The sequence below is a fragment of the Porites lutea genome, chromosome 11 (assembly GCF_958299795.1).
Source record: "Porites lutea chromosome 11, jaPorLute2.1, whole genome shotgun sequence".
Classification (NCBI taxonomy): Eukaryota; Metazoa; Cnidaria; class Anthozoa; order Scleractinia; family Poritidae; genus Porites; species Porites lutea.
Window position 1 is genome coordinate 19,047,879 of NC_133211.1, and position 24,460 is coordinate 19,072,338.

General features: G+C 39.7%; 2 protein-coding genes and 1 long non-coding RNA gene across 3 annotated transcripts; all 3 read right to left on the reverse strand.

Annotated features, from left to right (window-relative positions):
* Positions 1 to 6,571: 6,571 nt before the first annotated feature.
* On the reverse strand, positions 6,572 to 8,475 carry LOC140952589 (uncharacterized). The gene has a single exon (XM_073402017.1). The coding sequence runs from the start codon at positions 8,184 to 8,186 to the stop codon at positions 7,344 to 7,346; it is 843 nt and encodes a 280-aa protein (XP_073258118.1). The 5' UTR covers positions 8,187 to 8,475; the 3' UTR covers positions 6,572 to 7,343.
* Positions 8,476 to 10,463: 1,988 nt separating this feature from the next.
* Positions 10,464 to 18,551, reverse strand: LOC140952808 (uncharacterized). The gene is made up of 10 exons (XM_073402255.1): positions 18,447 to 18,551; positions 17,911 to 18,003; positions 17,424 to 17,546; positions 15,653 to 15,724; positions 15,275 to 15,349; positions 13,859 to 13,981; positions 13,390 to 13,500; positions 12,604 to 12,720; positions 11,751 to 11,858; positions 10,464 to 10,811 (listed from the first exon to the last, which is right to left on the reverse strand). The coding sequence occupies exons 1-10, from the start codon at positions 18,505 to 18,507 to the stop codon at positions 10,552 to 10,554; spliced, it is 1,143 nt and encodes a 380-aa protein (XP_073258356.1). The 5' UTR covers positions 18,508 to 18,551; the 3' UTR covers positions 10,464 to 10,551.
* Positions 18,552 to 20,083: 1,532 nt separating this feature from the next.
* Positions 20,084 to 22,805, reverse strand: LOC140952809 (uncharacterized). Its single transcript, XR_012167398.1, has 3 exons — positions 22,684 to 22,805; positions 21,665 to 21,804; positions 20,084 to 20,189 (listed from the first exon to the last, which is right to left on the reverse strand). It is a non-coding gene; the product is annotated as an uncharacterized lncRNA (long non-coding RNA).
* Positions 22,806 to 24,460: the final 1,655 nt, after the last annotated feature.

Sequence of the window (24,460 nt, forward strand, 5' to 3'; positions counted from 1 at the left end):
GAGATCAACGTTAGTTGAGACAGCTCATTAAAGTCATTGCTATATGCTGTCTCCTCTGGCTTTACCTTGCCTTCCTAATGATGAAGTCGTTTTCACTATGATGTCATCGGCTTCTGTTTGTAAAGTAGCCAATTTACATTCCAGCGTGATTTTCTTCAGTTCAATTATGACCCCCAATCAACGGCAAATAAAATAAATTTAGTGAAAGCACAATGACGTCTTAGTACAAACGATCATCATCATCATAGTCGTAGTCGTCATCATCATCATTATCCTCATCACCATCATCATTGCCTGGTTTGGTCCTATATGTTTCTTCTTCTCAATTCATCGCCGCAATGGCAGCTACCTCGCCTACTTAATTAACTGGACTATCTTTCTGTACATCTGGAGGTTCTTTGTTCTTCTTTCTTCGGCCGGCTTCTTCTTTTGATGTAGCAATGGACCCACAATTCAATCAAATACAATACGATCAAAAGTATTTTATTCACATTTCTAAAAGCAAATATTTCTTGTTACAAGATTCAAGGAAAAAAAAAGTAAATAGATAGCGTGCTGCGTTAGGATTCCCTCCTAGCCATGAAGTACTTCAAGAACTGTCGGGAGTAGAACACTGCAGACCACTCTCGGATCAGGACAAAGAAACCAAAAGCCACGAACGGTCGACGTGAAGACTACGTACGCCTACCATTTGTAGACGATCTGCGCCTGCGTTGTGCAATGCAGGGCTTCCTAAGAAGAAAACTCTCCAACAAGGCAAAATTAACAAGAAGACAAATTAAATCGTCTTAATGTCAACGATGCCACGCCAGAGTATCCTCTCCTGCTACTTACTGAAAGACTATCTATAACCTGCTAGGTTTTCACCTGAATGCCATTCAGGGGCACGCATATCAAGGTATGGTGGGCCTCCACATGTGTGTCCCCGAAATATTCGGCCAAGTAGCATTCTCGTAATTACTTCGCAGGCTACTAACGTTGCCTAAAGGCCGATAGGCTTGTTCGTGCTCCTCCATCGATGAAACTGCGTCGTAGATTGGTCTCGAAGACTTCCTACGCTTACGATTTGTAAACGATCTAGCCTGTGGTGTGTGGATTGTCCCATGTTGCCCTGGCAACCTCCAACAAGGTGTTGGCTCTTCGCGGGAAGAAACGCCTTGTCGCAAATTACCTTTTTTGTAAGACTAAAACCTGTCAACTGATCTACCCTCACAAGTTCGAAGTCTGAAAATCAACGCGCACTTAAAAATTTCGCTTTGCATTCGTATTGCTTAACATGAAAAGTCAAATTAGTATAGGTAGGATCAGACTCGAATTTGAGAGACTAACCTCACTATCTACCTGTAACCAGAGAGACCATTGAGCCTGTAAGCGGAAGCCAAATGAGGTCCTCTCACTGCAGCTGGATGGTCTTACGTCTCTAGTTTACAAAGTTACGTATTAAAATAATCACTGTCTGGTTGAACCTTGCGAGTGAATGCTTCACTTGCCCAGCGCAATGACTATCAAGTGAAGTGTGATGAATTGAATTTGGCGCAACTAAGCGGGAGACTGCAGTGACGACGTGACGACGACGACGACGACGAAAAGCGGCGGTGAGTCCATCAAAAAAAGGCACAAAAAACGAGGCCGAATCGTTTCCTAGAAGCCGAGCCGAATCCTAAAAGCCGAACTTATGTTGCTGACCGAACACCTGCAAAGGAACCCAACTTATGAAAAAGGGAAGGGGAGGCCCTTACCAGCCCAGGGCACCCGCTAACTAATCTAACTACAGTTAAGTTAAGCCGAAAAAGATGTCCGAAAACTTCAGGCCGAACGTGTGTGGAAAGTATGCATTGCAAGGTTCATCCAGAGCTCTATATACCCCCCTTGACCCAACCCACAAACAATGCACCTGACCTGTACCATTTCACGAAGTTGGGTGTGCTGTGCTGATTTGAAGTGGAGCAGTCAAGAATGGTAGTCTGTTGGGCTGATCTGATCTGGTGGTCCGGTTTGGCGGTAGAGGTCTTATCTGATGGGCTGATTTTGGTGGTCTAGTCTGACGATGGTCTGGTGTGGGAGTTGGTGCTTGGTCTGATCTGTGGTCGGGATCTGAGCTCATCTGATTGTCTGGTGTGATGGTAAGATCAGATCTTGTGGTCTTATGGTATGATCTGCTGTTGTTGTCTGGTCTGACGGCTGAAATTAAAATTAAAAAGATGAGAAGCTGAGGAAATAGTAGTGAAAAGGCTCTAAACCGGCTTTAGGGAGCTATGTAAAGAAGAAACGAAAAAAAAAATACAGAAATACTTTATTTTTCAAATTCAGTTGCAATTGAAATTTCTCATGCCCTCAAAAGGTTTGCAAAGACTTTATCACACTAATACAGGGCTGTGCTGACGATCTATTCGAATCTTTTCCATTTGAAGGAAGAATCGCAACTTGCAATGTTCATCACCATGGTAACAATCCAGGCTCGGCAGCAATATATCCGCGCGAGAGATCGCGCGTGATGCAGTGAGATCATATAAGGTGGGAATCAAGGTTTGACTGCAAATGGTTTTTTGGTTTTTATCAGGGCAATTGGCCCTTTGCAGCTAGTCATTCACGTGGTACAAAACCGCCGTGCTGGAGAGCAAAAGTCGCACTGGGACAAGACAAACAAAGAAAATTACCATTTAAAATCATGTATGTCTTTCTTTTTGTTTGTCTTGTCCCAGCGCGACTTTTTGCTCTCCAGCTTGGCGGTTCAGTTGTACCACGTGAATGGGTATTTAGCCGAAATCTGGCCAAACATAATGAAAACTATCTAACTTAGGCGAAAACTGATCACTATTTTACTACTTTATGGTAATTTAAAAGTCATTTTTGATTCCAATCTATTTAATCGTCAATTGTCTAATTATTAATCGTATGTAACTGTATAAAATCATTTTAAGCCATAAGTTGCATGTGTATCTTGTTTCTTCAATTCACGCATTTAACTACGGTTTGTTTTTTACACGACCCTGTTTGAATGTAAGGGCAATCTCATCCAACCTAAGACAGAGCAAGACCTCAATAAATTTTATATAATTAAACTAGATTATAGTAGTTGCACACGAGGAAGCGAAAACTCAAGTAGCGAGTTTACAAAAAGAGTTGTTCGAAATTGCCCAACTAAAAACGTTGACAACCAAAAGTACCAAGTCACACATTTTCCTATCCTTAATACTGAATTAAGTTGAAGTGCAAGGTACTTTTTCTTTATTCTTTCGGGTATAAATGTTTATCTAAATTCTTCGAAAAAAAAAAACTTAGAAAAACCTTCTGCTAATTAACTTTGAGGCTTTCCGTTTTAGCTTTTATTGATCGATGTCATTTAAAGTAGGAATGATGGCCACATTTTGCCAGCCAAGGTTGTTAAACTTCATCAAAATCTCGCTGTCATGATGACGGTAAACAGGGGAAAGAAAGTGAATGAAATTTGTCGTTTTTTATGGTGAATTACTGTCTGTGTCACCAATATGAATTTGGATAAAGAGCAAAATATGATTAACCAGGTTACTTTCTTTATCTAATACTCCACTGAGCTTCGCTTGTATTTTAGAAGGCCACGTGTTCGACCATGTACGAACTACACAGGGCTTTTAAAATGATAAACTATAAATAATTTGTGCTGAATGAGCATTTGGCTTCGTTTCTACTCGCTATTTATCCTCTGGGAACAAATTAGTTTAAAACAAGAGCATTGGACAACGAAATAACTCAATTTTAAGTTGGACTCGTCGGAACACAAATTTTAACCGTACAGATGATAAATCAACAAGTATAATTTACCTCAGTCGTGCGCGCTGGTTTTAACATCCCAGACTGCTTCGTTCATAGTGAGCTTTCTTTGTGAAGCTGAGAAAGACGGCTAGGAAGTTTAAGCGAGAGCGTCTTGTTTCTCCTTCGCGAGCAACCTTCGCCAGCTCTCACAACTGAAGTTACCAATTTTTGAATGTGGCGCGGAGCAATGTTTTGATTTGAATAATTTTTTCTGATTGGATTTTCTTACTGCACGTGTCTATGTAGCATGATCAAGGATTGTTTACCACATAAATTACTACATACACCTCTGGGCAAGCCATTTGGGACCTTTAAGGTTAATTAACATTTCAAATAAATTCTTTTAAAAAGTCTTGAGGGAGTAAACCATTTTAAAGGCGGAAAAATGGGTTTATTTTTTTGGACGGAAAGGAAAAACATGTCAAGTCGTGACATTTTGCTCCTGTGTATATGTTGTAAGCGAAACTTACAAATATTTGCTTGGCAAAATAATTGTTAAGATTTTACATTTTAATACAGGAGTTTGCGGTCCTTTGATACAGCTCAACGTAAAACTTTAACCAGGGTTATCAAAATCATTATTAATATAAGAAACCTCAAAGGTGAAAGCACTTGATACAACAGATTATTATCAACAAGGAAAATGTAAATGTAGGAAAATAAAATTCAGCTAAAGTATCCCTCGAAGTTCTTTGCAGTAATTTTTTATTCTGTCAATAATTAACCAAGGTCTGCTGATGTCAGTGAGTCACTGCTGAGTAGACTGGTTGCGACTAAACAAGCGCATGGTACAAAATCACCTCGCTGGCTGGAGAGGAAACGAGATATTCAGGAAAGTATGTTGCTTTTCTTGCCCCACTGTGTCTTGTACAACCTCGTTCCCAGGGATCTCTGTCTCTCTCTCGCTCCGTAGGGCGGGTAGGAGAGAACCCTGGGAACGAGGTTGTGTCTTGTACTCTCCAGAAACGAAGAATTTTATGACCCAAATAAATATTTAGCTCACAGGGCACTTTGATGATCAACATGGATGATCTCAAATATGATATACCAGGTGTCGTTTTAAAATGAGCAGAATACACGGAAAGAGAATGATTATCGTAAATGTTAAAACGCCTTTTTGAATAGCGAGGCGAAATCCAAAGCTCACCCGACCTCAATATTAATTTTACTCGTACTAGAGCATTCGCTACCTTTGTTTAGCTGAAGGTATTATGTTGGTACTGAGCAAAAGGGTGTCACTGGGTACTGAGCAAAAGGGTGTCAGCCTCTGAAACTGAGCTGGCGAGATCGGAAGTGCATTTTTTTCTGAACTCTTTAAATTTAAGTTCGCACTCTTTAAGTTCTGACAGGCTGCTATGGTGTGCTCAATGACAGCGCATTAAAGCTCAGTAGTGGAGCATATACAATTGGCGATTTAATACCTCACATATGCTATGTTATGTTGGTAAGCACCTATCGTATGCTCCATTAAGTCCGAGTGCTCCTCGGTTGCTCTTCGGTGGGGCCCAGAACAGTGATTTAGGGTCTGTTTGCATGGAGGTGGGGGACCTCAGGTAGGTGAGGTAACCCGCGGCGGGTCACCCCATTTATCATGAAACTTGATCAAATTAAAATGAGAGATTATATGAACAGGCGGGTTACCTCACCTACCTAGGGTCCCCCACCTCCATGTAAACAGGCCCTTGCACGGTACAGCTTGGTTGCAAACGATGTGCTTACGTCATGAGTTGCATTGCTTAAGCGGTAGGGGTAATTGCATGGCAAATGCCAGTGGCGGATCCAGGGGAGGGGCCCGTGGGGGCGGCCCCCTCCCCTTAATTTTAGACCAAACTGAGGCCTGAACGGCCGAAAACAAATTTTTTGAGACCGCCCCCCTCCCCCCCCCCCCCCATTATTTCACGGTCTGTATGACCGTCTGCCCCCACCCCTCCCTTATCTGAAGGTCTGAATCCGCCACTAAAAGCTGAATGACTATGACGTTTTGTTTTATAGGCACCTTACAAAACTACGACCTCGAAGGCAACAGGAACGCTAAAAATTCAATAGGTTTAATATAAGCAAAACAACAATTTTATAAACGACGTGAAGTGACCATTTTTTTTTTTTTTGTTCTATTAGAGAAGTGAACGGCAAGGCGATAAATGTTTTTGATGACCTCCAACACTATGATCCTCTCCCTTCAATTCAACGGCCGCTTCATTCCCAACTTTAAAAGGACTGACGAGTTCCAATCATCGCGAAAAAGTTTACTGCCAAACTCAGAAAACTGTGAACACCTGAAAATTTTCAGGAATGTTGATTGTGTACTGGCCAATCACAATAAAGTCCAGGATATATGCAAGCAAACCTCAAACTAATTACCGTTGGTGTTTGCGGTTTTACTAATTATCTCGCGCCTTATTGGCTAATTTCTCGCAACACAACATTCCATAAATATTTCTGGTGTTCATGGTTTTGTGAGTTTCACAGTAAAAGGATGAGAAGTCAATCATTTCATGATCAGTGACGTTTTCACCGAGTGTCGCACCGTACGTTCCTAATACATGTATACATTAGGGCCAAATGAAATGGAACTTGATTTACTCTGCTTCCTACCCCAAATGTCTAAATATCTGTCTCTGGGCGCTCGACCGCCGTTCGGTGTTCTGCAAATTAACCCCTGCCTTAGCCTGCCTCGCAGACGTAGTGTAACCCCGGTTAATACTGTATGCGAAGTAGCACCGAGATCCTTGTCCTTGTCCCCCATTATACTCAACGAATTACCGAAGGTGAGTTTCGGGTTTCCCTGCAACCTGATTTGCAAGTCGACAATTGGATTTTTTTTTTCAGGCCAAACATGACGCATACTCCAATCCCAGTACACAGGTGGGATCCAGAACAAGGATTTCGGCGCTAGCGTTTAGAGGTTTATAGCTAAATTCGTTTGTGGCGCGCGCAGGCTAGCTACCCCTACCTTCGTGTAAATACCGTAAAATTCCGAAAATAAGCCCCAGGGCTTATATTTTTCAAACGCCCTTTTTCAGGGGCTTATTTTTGGAGGGGCTTATATACGGAGGGAAATTTGCGTTTCAAAATCGGCTAGGCTTATACTTGGAGGGAAATTTGCGTCCCTAAATCGATTGGGCTAGCTTATAGTTGGAAAGAAATTTATGTCAGTAATTTGCAGAAAGGTTTTACTGAAACACGCCTTGAGGATGACCTTTCTAAAACGCATCCATACAAGTACTTTGTCTCAATATGGACCGAGGGAATCCAAGAGTGAACTACGCAAAAAGCAATAAACTGTGACACTTCCGAACTGCAATCATTTGGCACACGTAATAGTTCTTTGGTAAATACAAAAGTTTATGTTACTGTACCGTTATTGCTTTGTTTTACTTTGCATTTGAGGACAATTTCCAAGTACAAACGACCGGTGGTTTATATTCGGAGGGGCGATTTAACGGAGGGTTTTTTGCGTTACGAGTTTGGGGGGCTTATATTTGGAGGGGCTTATTTTCGGAATTTTACGGTATTGTGCAACATGCCCACTAAACACAATTAAAACGCGATTATTTCTTAAGTCTGTAATTGAGCTTCGCCAATTCTCCGTAGAGTTTGCTTGTATCGTAAACGATTTGATTTGGACCCGGCCGTATCTTGTAAGGTTCCAGACTTTCGTTGAATCGAGAAATAACTCGTTTTTCAACCTCATTTTCTCGGCTACGGTAATTTGCTAAAGCCTCGACATCAATTTGAGGCTGTCTGCTTGGAGCGCTCACTAGGTTCGTCTTCATGCCTATATGTTTTAACGCCCGATAGTGAGCGAGTTGAATGTGTCTCGGCGCCTTATAATTTTTCGTCCACGGAGGGCAAGCACTTTTCGCTCGTTCCTTCTTATCTCCGCAGAACGAGATTCGTTGCCACATCTTACAGCGCATGTCTAAGACAGTCGCAGGTCTGTCTGACTCACTTGTGTTAAACGAGTAAATCTTTTTGTAAGGCACTTCAAACTGCTGACTCATTCTTTTTAACACATGCGATGGGTTTTTGTCAAATAATAATTTTTCACTAGATACACCATGATCCTGCTTCAATTCCTGGCATTCGAGTTCCCTCCGTGTTCCAAACTTTCTTGAGCTTGTCATTAGATGTCCAGAATTCTGACTTTCAAAAGCAAGATTCCATCGCATAGATTTAAAAGTTCTTTCCATAGCTTCTTTTTCTTCAGCTATCCTCGTGCTTCTTTTTAGATGACTTAAAAATCTCCTGGCCAAAGCGGTTTGTTCCGATTCAATTTTGCTCACAAAATAGTCCGTTTGTCTTTTAATGCGACCTAATCTCTTTGACAGTTCGCTTTCCTCCATAACATTAGCTTCAAGATTTCCCGTTTTAATTTTGCTCTTGTCTCCCATCTTGCGTTAATGACAAATACTGAAGCGCTGACTTAAAAAACGTTAACACGCGAACGGCGGTAAAATTGCCACTGAGTATGACAACAGCTGTAAATGCTAGGCTGCTGATTAAACACCAAGTTGCTAAGTAACTTACGATTTAACGTTCAAATAACTGGCGGTTATTTCCTCGTCCGTTAGAATATACTCAAAGTGACTTATCCCAGTTCAATCTTTGTAGCCGAGTCTGAGTTTGAAAGTTATTCCGCTGCTGCGCAGCAATTTTCATGTGTTTTCATTAAGATGAAGATTCTCCATAGCTTTGTTTTAAAATTAATGCATAACATGTTTCGCCTTTAAGCATGGTTGTTATGAGAACCGAATTTTACAACGTCAGTGCCTAATTAAGTGCTTACAATGATATTGTTCCCTGGTATGAAAACAATACATGATATATCCAATCATATTTGATCAGGGGAGTTCTAGAATGAGATGTTAGTGCTTTCTTCGGCCAAGGGCGTCACAACGAGAGCAGGTGTGTGTCATGTTGATCACAGAGTAAAAGAGATTCGATTCACCACACAGCAGGTGTTGTATTTTCTGATTGGCTTAAAATTTTACTTTTGAATTAAAATAAATAGATCCAAAAATATTTAAATTTCCGTTCGACGTTAGATAATATAAAATGGCTGTGAATGTAATAGTCACAGTAACTGCTGTTTTACAAGCAGTAAAAATGTGAAAGGCAACTAGTAAGAGTAAAGCAGGTGTTTCTGGAAAGAGCCTTGTATTCAATGCAAATGATTATGAGACAAACTCTATTATTATAATAGGACAACAGTTCATACGTGGCCTAGAGTCAACATATATTAGTATATTTTTTCCTTACAGAATCTGAAACCTTGTTGCGAAAACAAATTCTCGTGCTGAACGACAATCTAACTTGTTTTACAGGATTAAAGGCTGAGGGGAAAAATTTTCTAAATTTAGTGATTTACAGCGATGTTATAATCGCTGCTTTACCAAAATATGTCAATAAGACCTTTACAAATCCAATCTGAAAACAGCTAGAAAACATTGTTATTGCGATTTTGAGTAATCTGAACCCTCACTCAGTGGCTACGTCCGAAACTGACCTGCGCGAGTATCAGACATTATGCTCAAGTGCCTCTGATCTGAGGCGATCCTGTTAATACCAGTAACGAAGACGAATGCCCGTAAAAATCTTTTAGACATGCAGAGGCATACTCGGAGTAATGGTAGTTGTCTAGAGAATAAGCTATTTTTGGCCAGTTTATTTTCTTTCTTGAAAAATAGCTCGCTTGTTTACCCATGAATAAAATGGACTTAACCCTTTAATTAGTCACCCCAACGGTGACTGATGTAATATTGTTAGGTGATTTCAACCCTTGAGTCTGTGGCTGGAATTCTATTAATTTTGTAACCAATTAAATGAGATCTTAAATCGCTTCATGTAAGGTAATCCTGATTCAGGAATCCTGCAAATCCATAATTAGAAATCCTTGGCTTTGGAAATCCCGCTAACGATTGGAATCCGGAATTCAAGTTTCACTGACAATGCATGAATCGGAATTTCAGTACTGGAATCTGGAATCCAGAATCCTATGGATCTTATCCTATTCTATTCTATTCTATGCTATCCTATCCCATTCTATGCCATGGATTTCCGGCTTACATTGGGCGGTAGTATGGTAGTATGAAGCAGTCTTTCCGAAACTCTCTCTTTTGCAGCATCTTGAGTCATTTTCATTTTGGCCACCTCTGGTAATGAAAGGATTAACCTTGGAAAGTATTAAGAGTGATTTTTGTAAGTCAGACGGGTAAACAAAATAATGGAAAATTTCTTTTATATTTAACGCAAATATATGTTTGTGTCTATTTACTATAGTTAACAGCATTTACAGTTTTTACAACGTATTTAAACCCGTGACCCCTCAAAACTCTCTACCAAGTTGTATCAACCCAAGGCTTACATTATGTTATCGGGATTTTAAGTTATTAATCCAGGTGGACGAATAATTATCAAATGGTAAACGGCCCAGCAGCCTGTATTGCTATTGTGTGTTATTACAGGACGGAGGTTGCTTGGCAGGAAATCGAGGAGGCGTAATTAGAGTCGTACGAGGGGAAAACCGAATGCAACTCTAGCTTTAACTTGAGTTACAACCAGCAATCAGCACGTTCTTGCTTTCGTCAAAATTTGGTCACCCATGGGCAAAATAAAATAAAATGATTGACCACGTAGAAACTATAACTCGATGAGCGGCCGTATAGCATATTGCTGCTCCCCATAAGTCACCTTTAAAATGGTATAGAGAATGCTCAATCGACCTCAGTGTCAAGCTTTTGTTGCCAAATTAAAAGCTCAATGATGAGGGTCCGGTAATCCTCTTTTTAAGGTCCACAGTATCTTCCATTCCGGTTCTAATTTGTCACGTAGATGGAACACTGAGCAGGTAGCTCGGTTACTGGGTTGACATATCCGTTTGATTGTGTCAAACGACTTTCCTGGTGGGCACGCCACGTGTGTTGTGACACCGTGCGAGCACGCTATGTATGCTTTGCAGGAAGACGGGTCTTGGTAATCACCGTTTGCTTTTCCACCGCAAAACAAGGCTTCTTTGACTATATATGGAAGGATTGTGAGAGGTCAATATGACTTGCTATCCAACAAAGAGTCTGAATTTTAAACCCTTTCTGCTTTCCCCTCATTTTCTCATTTTATGCTTCAATGTCGGTGTGTGGTTCAAAGTACAGAGTTTGGACAAAGCCATTTCAAACAAAAGAAACTAATTAAATAAAGGCTGTTTTGCTGCAGCTCTGCCTTAAGTCTAAAACAGGAACAAGAGGTGCCTACTGCTAAGTATGCGTTATTTTATCTAAAAGAGGCAGTAATTCGGCAAAGGCTGGAAGATGTGACAGGGTCTAAGGAGGTGTAAGGGCCACTTCACTATGCTGCCTCCCTAACCTTCGCTGTCTTTCTAGATTACCTAAGATTACCTGGGGTAATCTGGGGCATTAAAGGAGCTGTGTCACGAAATTCAGCCAAATTAGGAAATTAAAAAATGCCTGTTAAATTAAGGGGAACAAAAATGACCTCTTAAAACTTTAAAGGAAGGTTAAAATAACATAACAGAAACAACAGACGCCACGGAGGGGCAAAATTGAAGAATATTGAAACAGATTGAAATTAGGGTTTTTGAAACCTGTTCAGCCTAACAGTTTTTCAAAGTTGATCCCTACTGCTTGCACTTCAAAAATAATGCTCAGGAGACATATTTGTTTGTCTCGGATCTCTGATTTTGTCATTTACATGTAATTTCTTTGCTTATTTTAAGTTCCATGGCGACTGAAGGCGAGTAATTGACAAAATTAAACAAAATGAACTGGACTGCCGTGACACAGCCCCTTTAATTAGGCTTTTTAATGGGAATATGCAAAACTAAGACGTGTAAATGCAGGAAATGGCATGAAAAACCATGAGGCTTCTGGGTATAAAACTCCCCAATTGGCCTAGACATAAAGGTTACGGCTTGTTTGTGCTTCAGGCATATAAACTCTTACCAGGCACATTACAGCTCCAAGGACAATTATTCACCATCCAAATCCAATTTGATTTCTTGCAGTGATTCATCTTTGCCCAAGCTGGGCATTCTTGACGTCTGTCATAAACTATGAAAGACATCGTGGAAAGCAAAATTAGAATAAAACTGAGAATGAGAATGAGAATGATAATACTTATTTTCATGGAAGACCATCATAATGATAATGACAACATTAAGTGGATTGCACAACCCAAACCAATCAAAGCTGCTGGTAGAGACGTAAAGAAAACAAATCAGTGACTCGAATTTACGGGCTTGAAGCGGAATCAGAAAGTTTTGTCATTGCAGTACAAAATCAAAGCGTCGCCACTAGTTTTTAAAGCCACCACCGACATTATTAAAGATGAGGCATATCTCCACTTAATACGTACTTTTTTCATACGATGAATCTATGGACCACCTAGTCTCGTGCACTGCCTTGAGCTTGCCAAGACAGAGTGTATCCAAGAGGAAAGCATGTCAGCAACCTCTTCCTTCATTGTGCAACGAATACGAAATAAATGGAGCAGACAGCTGGTATATAACCATTAAAATACCAAGTTGTGGAATTAAAAGGAAGAAGCCATCATGGCACATGCATGCCCATCTATACAGTGTCATGTCAGGCAACTGGCCAAATATCGTTGCCAAGAGCAATAGAGTTAATCCAACTGGGTTTGTTCCTCCAAAACTACACTTTAATGTTAAGTATATTTGCGTTTCTCTCAGTCATTATCTTACTGCCCATTTGTGCTTAGCCGTGCACACATTTCCACTATTAGATATACAGCTGAAATGTATGTTTTCTAAGTCGTTGTCGCAACAGCTCGTACCTTTGCACCTTCCACAGCTTTCTCTACAGTTCCTGTTCATCCAGATCATCCTATCACCTGCAGTGCACTGCCCAAGTATAGCCCAGGAAGGACATTTCAAATCCTTGTCCTTGCATTCTTGAATTACAGATCAAGAAAAATCCATAATTACTCTCAGGTTGAATATAATTACAAGTATACCATAAAAAAGATCAGGGGACGAACAACAACGGCAATGGTAAGATGACCTTACCTGCCCGCAAATGCAGCCGCCTTTCTATCGCTGGAACGTTCGCGCCCCGAAAACAATAAGAGGCAGCCTAAGCTATCTGGCACTTTAGGCATTGTTTGATTTCTCGTTACTATACAAAATCCAGATAGAAACGTCTCGAATTAGGCGTGTGATCTTTACAAAAAAACGCTGAAATATAAAGGACTGTGAAGAGTCTTGGGAATATTGATTTCTTTCCCCCATTCTACTGGATTTACGAACAGCAACGCGTGTCTTACAAACGTCCTCATCAAGGATAAAACGGACAGAACAACCTTATAGTGACAGTACAACTTTTGACGGACCGATTAAGAAATTTTAGCGCATTAGGCTACATATAAGCTGCTAATTTGAATTCGGTCTTTGACGAATCATTACTTAAGTCTTAGTAAAGAAACCGCCTGAGTAACAACGATCCGACCTGCACTGATCTTGATAATCACATTCGAGCCCATCTAGTTACATTAGATTTACCATTAAGTTGCTTTCAATTAGACATGCTTAGGAACGCGTACTACAACTGTGATGGCTCCTACCTCCACATTGGTTACAGCTCATCCTACAATTGGGTAACATCCATATTCTGTTTGTTTCACAATCCCCTTCGTAGGCCCAGAGAGGGCATTCTGGAGATGAATCTCTGCACTCTATACCGAGAAGCAGAACACCTTTGTTCGTTAGCCTTTTTTTTAAATATATAAAGAAACACAAACATACATTTATTTATTTTGTAATTCAGGTAAACAAAGCTTACACTAATCAGTGTAGATGAATCTTTGCACTCTATGCCGAGAAGCAGAACACCTGAGTTTGTTTGTTTGTTTTTTTTTTTCGAGATATATAAAGAAACACAAACATACATTTATTTATTTTATAATTAAGGTAAACGAAGCTTACACCAATCAGTTTACATTCAGTGATCAATAAAAACAGTATTCAATGCCTCGCTTCGTCATTTCAGGACGTCTCTTCAAATTCTTAGTAAAGAGTTTATAAATTATTTACCTTTCGGTGCCTGATGATATTTACAGCTGACACAGCAGTTTAGTAACATCCACACCGTGTTTTTCTCGCAATCTCCAACAGCTGCCCACGACTCGCAACTCGGATTACGGTCGGATGTACAAGCTGAAAATATGAAAAAGTCCTTTAATTAAGCTTTATTTTTAATGTTCGGTTTCTGATAAGACTGGTTCTCAGGTCTTGAATCACAATTACAATAAAAATCAGATGGACTAAAGAGTGAAGGGAATGATATGGAGGGGTCAGAGAATGGAAGTTCAAGTGATACAACAAACAACCCACAAACCCCACTGAGTGTTGAAGCCGTAGTAATGGCAATTGCAGGAGACCATACAAGTCATTCTTTTGACCTCGATGGGATTCGAACCCACGGCCTCCTAGGCTACTAGGCCTGGTGCCAGAAGAGCAAGTCGAAAGTGGGTGGTCGCCACTCACGGCAAGGTAAACGGGTAAAGAGTACTTTTAATTAACATATGATGTTTTTCCGCGTATTGTTAAACAAATGACGGAATAGCGAATCAATAAATAGAAATAACTAAAAAACCCCACTAGGCGTCAGAGCCCTTAAGCAAAGGGAATAAAGTGACCACCGATGGTACAGAAAAAATCCTTTGACCTCGTAAAGATTTGAACCCACGACATTCACATCAGTATCGGCTTTTAAACACAAAACGTACAGATTTTTTTGTTTCAACAACTGAAGTGATTAGTCAATTTACAACCGTAAGAAGATTCACAAGCTGACGTTTCGAAGTGCTAGTTAGGCCATCGATCTTAGAATCAATGATTCGCGCTGATAACGCGGCTTGCGCTCAAAACGTCAACTTTGGACTTTTTTGGCTGTGGTTAATTAATCAATGGACCATTTCAGAGTTGTCTAAAGCCAAGAAAGAATGATCTAAGCCTCTGTTTCAAAGCTAGGCTAGGTACAAAGCCGTTGACACGAAAATCATTTTTTAATTATCATACAAATAAAACTCATCCTCACAAGAAAGGGAGAGTTTCTTGAACTCGGAAATTCAAATTCAGTTGTTAAATGAGTTTTTACAAAGCATCGAAAGATCGTTTTCACGTAACATCACGGCGGCCATACTGGTCTACAGAACAATGAAACGGGGGTCATGTTGCTGTACCGAGAAAATCCTGTGTGGATGGAACTAAAATTAATTGAATGTAAGGTATGTGAGTATATAAGACAAATGACTCAAAACCATAGCCACTGTCACTGTCAAATCTCAGATTCCATTAGGACAGTAAAAACAGAACAACACTTAAGATTATGAATAAATACAGATAGAATTCTCAAAGAATGACGACACTTTTTAAGCTATTCATACGTCAACCTCGTTCCCAGAGAGAACCCTGGGAACAAGACTTGCGCTGTTCATACGTTCTAACCTTGTGACGCAGGTCCTGTCGTCCCAATATTTGGCACTGGTCTTACTGCAGGAGCTGCAGTTGCTGGGTTAACCATTGACATACGGATCAATTATAAGAACAAATTATTTAGAAACACATTGTTATTAATGACTGATGAGGATGGCTGGAAGCTAAATCAGACACCGCTTTATCATTTCTATTTGTTCTTGTCATTACACCGAGTTTGAACAGTCTGGCAGATATGCATCATAAATTTTAAAAAGACCTCGATAACCTCCCCCCCCCCGCCCCCACCCACACACACACACACACACACACCTTCTCCCCAAATCAAAAGTGAAATCGACAACCCAAACAGATTTTAATAAACTTCACTAATTAATCAGGAGTACTTGCCTGTTTGAGGTGCATTAGGAGCAGAAGTGGTTACAGGAGCTACCGTGGTGGTGTATTTACCACTGCCATCATCTAAAGTTGGATACATAAAATGAAATTTTGAGTGCTGATAGACACTAGGGAGCACCTTGTTAACCATAAACACGATTAACTAAATATAACGTATTGATCTCAGTCTGCAGGGGAAGCCTGGAACCAGGCTCCTTCCTTTAGGAGAAAAGGGAATAACTGGACCGAGTAAAAGCGAAGCGAGGCAAGCGGGATCTGGGCACAGGGAAAGGGTGGCGGATCCCCCAGCGCCCGCTTCAGTCTCCCGCTATGTCCACCTTATCCCTCACCAAGCTGATCCAGGCAGGGAGGGGCCAGGCTGCGCAAGGGGTCCAAATTCAACTTTAACATTCATTTTCAGAGAGTTGTTGCGCCTTATTAGGCTCAACGTCGTTACAGAGAGGGTAGAAATAGTTTTTCAAAAAGGCACTTAAAAAATACTATGTTGCTAAACATTGACTTGTGTGCGTGTGTGTGTGCGTGCGTGCATGTTTGTGTTTTAATGAATAACAAAGCTATAATAGAATAAAGTCAATCTTGTTAAAGGGCCATAATTAGTTTTGCTATAATGTGCCCTTCTCAATTATAATTTTTTTTCTTCGGTACACGTAGTTTAAACAACCTTGTACTAATTAATATTGTACAACTAATGTATTATCTGTAGGATGGAGTAAAAATAAAATACAAAAAATACAAAAAAAGATACACCTATCAATTTCCCGAATTAACATTCATCTTCAGAGAGTTGTTGCGCCTAATTAGGCTCAACGTCGTTACAGAGAGGGTAGAAATAGTTTTTCAAAAAGGCACTTAAAAAATACTACCTTGCTAAACATTGACTTGTGTGCGTGTGTGTGTGCGTGCGTGCATGTTTGTGTTTTAATGAATAACAAAGCTATAATAGAATAAAGTCAATCTTGTTAAAGGGCCATAATTAGTTTGCTATAATGTGCCCTTCTCCATTATAATTTTTTTTCTTCGGTACACGTAGTTTAAACAACCTTGTACTAATTAATATTGTACAACTAATGTATTATCTGTAGGATGGAGTAAAAATAAAATACAAAAAATACAAAAAAAGATACACCTATCAATTTCCCGAAATTTGCCTCCCATATTTACTGTACATTTGAGCGGTCACCGTTTGGATTTCCCAAATGGCTTATTTTATTTTAAACGGTCACTTTGTTACATCACTACTTTAGGGAGTGCATCCCTCAGAACATCCATATTTCGCGTCACTGTTGTTGTGATTAATAAATTGTAAATAGAGTAATCAATTTTGCCCTCTTGGTCAATTTCTGCCACCATGATCAATGGTCAGCCTCCATTAAGCGGTCAGCTTCCTGGCTAATTCCCGAGGGTGAACGCTTAATAGAGGTTTGACTGTATTGTGCTCTTCTGGTTCTACTTCCGGATTAAGAGTTTTTAAGGCTGAAATGCGCCTTCCATTTGCCGTTCAAGAACAATACTACATTACAAAGAAAATTAAAGCTAAACGTAGAGCTTCTCGCCACCGATGGCTAACGCTCTAATCGACCAGATGTTGGATTCTTTTCCGCACTTTGACCAGTATAAAAAAAATCTATTTTAATTTCTAAGTTGCTTCTCAGTGGCCAGTAAACATCCCGAGAAATGAATTAAGCATTGTGCATTGCATTTGTGTTTCCATTTCAAGTTTGATCTTCAAATCTGTTTAAAAGGTGACTTAAAAATTCCTTACCGCAGATCATACAAGAAGCCATACAGGTTGTTTTCATGGCTTCTTCTTTACATATATCTTTGTCGTTCCACTCGATCATCAAGTTGCACGGAGGATATTCTGTCCTAGTGTCTTGACAGACCTCTACATTAAAAATTAAAAATAAATCATCGTTAATGCTTGTAGGAAAACTTTAACTTAAATAACTTACTGAATCAAACTTGTAAAAAGAAGTTAAAGGGACATGTGATCGGTCATCCACCAAAACACCTGGACACTATTAATCACGACCGTCAAGTAAACTGCACTTTATGCAGAGTCACCCAGTTCCACGGTAGGGAGGCCGAGGGATGTGAAAGAAGGAACCACCCTGGGTTTTGCTTTGTATGTTATTTTTGAAGTAATACACTGAGATTCTGAACGGTTAATACTTGGCTCATGAATAGCTCCGACATGACATGGACGGCACCGAACATTGTTCTTTTAATTTTACCAGTATGTAACATACCTGAACAGTCCGGGCCTGCCCAACGTACTGCGCATGAACAAGTACAGCTTTGAGCATTCAGAGTACCGCCATTTTGACATTGCAATGGACATTCTTGCATACAAAAAAAAAAAAGAAAACATAGAAAGACAGTTCAAAGATAGTCATGTCAAAAGTCAAAGGCGTACATTCATCATGAGTTCGTCTTGGTTTTTCTGAAATTCAAACTTGTGCAAAAATATGAATTTTTCACTTTTGACATGTATACATGTGAACTTTGTTTTATTTCTTCATTGTTCTTCAAATAATAATTTATAGGGGTTTTTTACTTGTGAATCGAACATTCTGCTTTAAATCGGAAGAATGGCGTCACGTTATTTCAGTAGACGGTGGTATCCCTACCCTGCCGCAATAAGCTGACTATATCATATGTCTGGTGTCATTGATGTCCCAATTCAACCAGTGTAAACATAATGTATCGTTGAATTTAAATGATAGCCACCGTAAAATTATGACTAAAGGAATTTACAAGAACTTTCACCCAGTGAACAACTTACTGCACAAGTTGCACATTTTGGGACACTTCTTTTCCATCAATTCGGGGTCCGATTTGCACATGGCTTGTGTCAGACTCCCTCCACATTCCTTGTCAAAATCAGCACAATCTCCTGACAAAGCAAGATTTTGGTTGAAAAATCTCTTAATTTAGTCGTATTACTTGGCCTTTAAAAACACCAAAATATCACTTACTAGTTTTTAATTCAAGGTCAAAAAATTCTGCTCAAATTATAGTGGTATCAGTCTTCGGCCCTTTGCTATCTAAGCCTCAAGAGATTAACACCACTTCACAGGCGTTCTAAGTCGCCTGGTATTTTCAAATAACATTGTGAAGTCCATTCTAAACCGTCCTCAGGTTTCGAATTGAAAAGGAATGATCAATACAACTTGCGAACGGCTTAACTTTAGCTCCTAGAGACGCAATCACTTGACGAATTGACTCGGATCCCATCCAGCCTGATCGATAATAGAAAATCTGTAAAAACCAGGGTTAAAGGTCCACCAAGGTGCCTGTCTCTTATTTAAACTTATGTTTGGAAGCGGTGACTACTTACTGCACAGGTTCTTGTAGCAGAATCCAGAACCTGAAGCGCATTTGGTACATGGTTTGCCTGCCTGGTAAGGTGTGTCCTTGGAATCTGACATCACGGTTCTTAAAAATGCCGTAAATGAGGAGCAGAACATAATATCTATAATTTGAAGTGCTAGCTAAGGTATACCAGATAACTGAAAATGAAAGGACATTATATAACGATCCGTAACAGTAAAACGATCGAAATGATGACAAACAATGTTGCGTTATTGTTTTCTGCGACGAATGAGGAGACACTTTACGAATACCTCCTACAGCCTGCACTGACTGCGGTTAAGTCCCCGAATAAGTGAAATAATCTGCTAACAAACATTCGACTAGCAAATCAAAGAAGCTTCTACCTAGATGCAGAAGGCAATTGCCCTGTCAAATGTGGAAAAAAATGGACAGTTAATTAATTGTGGAAAATTCAAGTTGGCTATTTTACATGCGTAGCTCCAGATTTAAACTCTGGGCTAATAAACGAGAATAATTCGATAAGCGGTCTGGGCAAGACATCGACCACTAGGATTGGGCCTCTGAATTACAAGTCTAGTTGCTCTGATGTTTAAAGGGGCTGTGTCACGGCAGTCTAGTCCATTTTGTTTAATTTTGCCAGTTACTCACCCTCAATCGCTATCGAACTTAAAGTAAGCAAAGAAATTACATGTAAATAACAAAATCAGTTATCCGAGACAAACAAATATGTCCCCTCAGCATTACTTTTAATGTTGCAAGCAGCAGGGATCAACTTTGAAAAACTGTTAGGCAGTTTTTTAACAGTTTTCAAAAATCCTAATTTCAATCCGGTTCAATCTTCTTCAGTTTTGCCCATCGGTGACATCTGTTGTTTCTGTTATGTTATTTTAACCTTCCTTTAAAGTTTTAAGTGGTTATTTTTATGTTTCTCTTGATTCAACGGGCATTTTGCAATTTCCTAATTTGGCTGAATTTCGTGACACAGCTCCTTTAAATAGAAATGCAGTATATTCTGGCTGTTTGATTCTGAGGTGCAACAAATGCCTCAAAAAGAGATGTAAATAATTAGAACTACAACCATTTACCTGTCATAATCGCAACCAACAAATGATCCACCATTGTTTTGACCATCACCAAAGTTAGGGCATAAGTTGACGGCGCAGCCAACAAACTTTGCTTTCGCCCAAGTCAACTGAAAAAAAGTCAGCTATGATTCAGGATCTGATCAGGATCTGATTGCACGAAACTTAACGGACGGATATATAGTAGCGACTAGCTTAACTGGTCGGGGTCACCATCTCAGGTCTTTGCGACTTACTACGGTGTATTTATTCTATCTAAATACAGTCAACTCTCTCTAAGACGGACACCTTTGGGACCGGCACGAGGTGTCCGTCTTATAGAGAGTCGAATAAAGGGAGTAAAGAAAGGCAGGGACTAACTCTAAGTGTCCGTTTTACAGAGGTGTCCGTCTTATAGAGGTGTACGTTAAGAGAGAGTCGGCAGTACTAACATTAGTTGCAGCGATGGTACGTATTTCTGAAAGATAGTAAATTTTGAAAAAAGATTGATTCGGGAAGGATAAGATAGACTTGCGTAGATAAATTGCCCCAGCGTGTAAGAGTTTACGACCATGGCGCGCTAACTGTAGCTATCTTAGCTTTTCGGTCAAGCAATCGCCGATCATAGTCAGACTTAGTTGGCAATTAAAAACCTTGGTACCATGGGCTGTTGCCGGAGTTGCTTAACCAGTGACTTTAAACATGGAATCTTGCATTTGAAAAGTCACCCTTTCAGTAGAGCTTTTCTTTCGCTTGCTCGCTTTTGGGTTACTCAAGAAAGACCCTGCATGAATCGAGTAAGGTCTTTGTTGAGCACGCATTGGAAGTTTCTAAGATTCGAACCCAAGCCTAACAGCCGTGTGCTCGTTATGACTATCGGTTTATCAATAAACGGATGCTGACACTCGGAAAAAAAAAAACAGCTTGACGAGAGAGAACAAGATTGTCTAGTCCAGAAGTTTGGGCTGCGGCGACCTCAAAGGTTTAACTTGATTCAGGCAGAGCCTCGCAGAACCTCCTTTTCTCCTCCACACTCGCGAAGACAAAAGGAAGCTCTGCTCACAGGGTGGTGTAAAAATTATTTACTTTCTATTTCCCTCTGGATCCACAAGTTGCCTAAGATGAATGTTTGGCCGGTATGTAACTGTCGTCAAATATATTTTTAAAAAATCTGTTAAAAGTATATAAGTCCAAGTGTTAGCACCTGAAAGTCATGTAAGTTAACTGCAATTAGTAATTTTTATTTTTTCGTAATCTTCGAATTTTTTAAAACGCCTTCGTCAACTTTTGATATATAGTCGTCGGTGCGTATTCGTAATGGGCGTGCGTCGTCGGAACAGTTTATTAGAAATCCACTGGTAACATATATGCCGGAGGCCGAATTTTTGCACGTAAATCTATCCTCATTTCTCGTTAGTTAAACGTGAATATACTGTTCAGAATTCAAGAATCGAAAGAAAATACTTTTGTAGATTAGTAGACAGAAAAAAGCTGCTGGAAGTATGAGCAACTTGTGGAAAACAGTACAAGGAAAGTAAAAGAATAAGAATCAACGAGCAAATTAATCTGATATACAAACAATGTTTGGTTTAGCAGGCCATTTTACCTGTATGTAATGTCCGCAAGGTGGATTCACGCAAAAGCCTGTTTTGCTACCATACCGAAAGTTGTTTTCTTCGTCGTCCCACTTCTTCACGCGGGTCGTTGGATCTGGGAGGTCATAGTTATCTTTAGCCAGATTCTGGCCTTAAGAATCAAAGAGAGAGCCAGTGTTCAAGGAGCTGTCATGGAAGTATAGAAAAGGGCAAGAGAGAAACTGTTCGTGCTAGTATTACTATGACGGCATTAAAAACTGCCCACTTTTTAAGAAAATACTTCTTATAGCGAGTTCTGGAGGACACCAAACATGAGAAAGGAATAAAATAATGTCTTTATTTATCTTCGTTGTTTGTGTCCTGCAAAGACTCGCAATCATGCTGAATTTAAATATACTTGAACTATTTTAATTATGAAGCATGCTGGGCCATGTTCTGAAACATATCATGATTAATCGACAGCACAAAATCAGTGATAGGACGGTTGATTTTTGCGCATTTTTTAGTAAATCCTATCGAAAGTCAATACCCTATTCGTAAGTGAGAACAGTGCGAGCTTTTACTCCCTTTTTGTTGAGTTTGCTAGCACACTAACAAACAAAAAAAGAAGAGAGAAAACTGAAAAAGATTGCTATTTTCCTACAATCTCGATCTTCAGCCTTTCTAGCAAAGTTGCTATCCATCGAGTAGGATTTTTTGCGCATTCTGGCCAACTATTTTTAGCAAGCAATTCCGCTTTTTTCGTTTTCTATTTTGTCTGGAAAATCATCCGCTATTTCTTGAACTGCAGAAAGCCAAAACAGTTTAGCTGCCACACAACTGCCATGTGTGTCAGTGGTGGGTGGTTTTTATAATTATTCCATTACTGATGCCAGCAACCTATACATAAATTAATTCCGTGCTTAAAAAAATAGCAAGCATCTTTCCATTCAAATTAGCCAGGCCTGTATAAGCTAATCAAAAACGAAAATTATTTTCAACGAATACTAAATTAAGGTAAGGAACTATATTAGGCATGACAGAAACTTACCCATTCTTCCTTTCAAATTCAAAGGTAGTGGATATTCTTCGCCAAAGTATAGGAAACCATGCCACCATTGACATGTATTTACCCACATTTGTGCCAAATTCCCCAGATTTTCATCCCAAAACTGAAAGAGAAAGAAAAAGATATAGTGAAAAATAAGTAATTTACAAAACCTTCATCTCTCTCCTGTAAGAGAATAAAGGACTGAACCAGCTCACTTTCACTTGTGGAGATTGGATCTCATAATGAGGGCGGCAAGTATAACCAAAAACGGGGGTGGCAACTTATGATCATTTAGTCATTATTGATCGGCCTTAACAGAAACCATTTTAAAATGTAGCAAATTACCCTCTGGGTCCGGTTCCTGATAAGCGCTAACCCAGGATTAAAATTTTGTTCCACTTTTTGTATTTACCTCCCTATGTATTACTTAGAGTAACATTTTTATGTTTTTATTACTATATCTTAGAGTGCAGGCTCAACAGTATTTTGTAAGCTTGAGTTACATGGTCGAAGACAAGAAAACCGTGCTTAAAATTTGGCTTAATCTTGGTTAAACTTAACCTTCTTTAGAGGAAACGGGCCCTGAAGTGCTTTCAACCAAAACTGACTAACCACCAAACCGTGTCGAGTAAACGATATGTTCTCTTCTCTTATTTGCAGTAAATACCCACCAAGTATTCCATGTCTGCAGCAGAAGGTGTCACATTTGAGCGAAATTTGTTATGATCGTCCACAAACTTCTCTTTTAATTCCTGCGTTAGTTTACAAGTAGCAAAATCTGCTCTCGTTGGCGGGTTTAGGTCGACTCTTACGACAGTTGCTTTAACTGCCCTGTCCCTAGACTGAAACTGTATAACAAAACACAGTATAATAACAGGAGTTAATTTCCAAGGCATGCCTTGACAACTAGGTCTTCCTTGTGGAAATATGAATAAACCCCGATTGATGTTAGCTCCGCTTCGTTTAAAGGTTCTCTGTTTTTCATTAATTTTAAACAGTAGATCATACGCTCACTAAGTGGTCCGTTAATGACCTAATTATAAGGTCTTTTGTGATCGTATGCTAAAACACACTCACGGTTGGGCGACAAAATCAACAGCAAGGGAATGATGCTTTTCAGAAAGAAGACAAAACTTTAACTTACGAAGTTTGTACTTCGCAATACTAGGGTTAAAAAAGAAAAACGGAAAAGGAACAAGTAAAACAAGTTCCGATAACAATTGGAAGTACTCCAAGGACTCAGGTACCCGCTTAAAAAGGTTAGATTAAAGTAACCCTGAATCCTTGGAAAACATCGACAGGTCAGAAATTCGCATTGCCCTCAATATACCTTGTTTGTCCAACGAAACTTTCCATAGCCATATGATTGTTTTCAATTACTCTTGACCGAGATTCAGACGAAACTGGAAACGGTGGGCGTTCGGCAAAATTTCAGGGACAAACGAGGTGCACGGTGTGTCAAATGCAAAAGTGGCGAATTAAGGCGTTGAGAGCCTCTCTTGTCTGATGATCATCGTTGCCAGGAGGCGATATGGGCTCCAGTGCACCGTAATTTTTAGGGAGTTATTATAACTCCAAAAATGGAGTAAAAATTTTAGGTACAGGATAACCCCTTTTTTGGGGTTATTTTAACTCCTAATTTAACTCCGAATTTGGGGTCATTTTTACTCCTGAAAAAGAGTTCTTTTTACTCCCAGTCTGGAGTTAAAATTACTCCGAAATGGGGTTACTTGTACTCCTTACATGGGTTGTTTTTACTCTTTTTGGAGTTAATTTA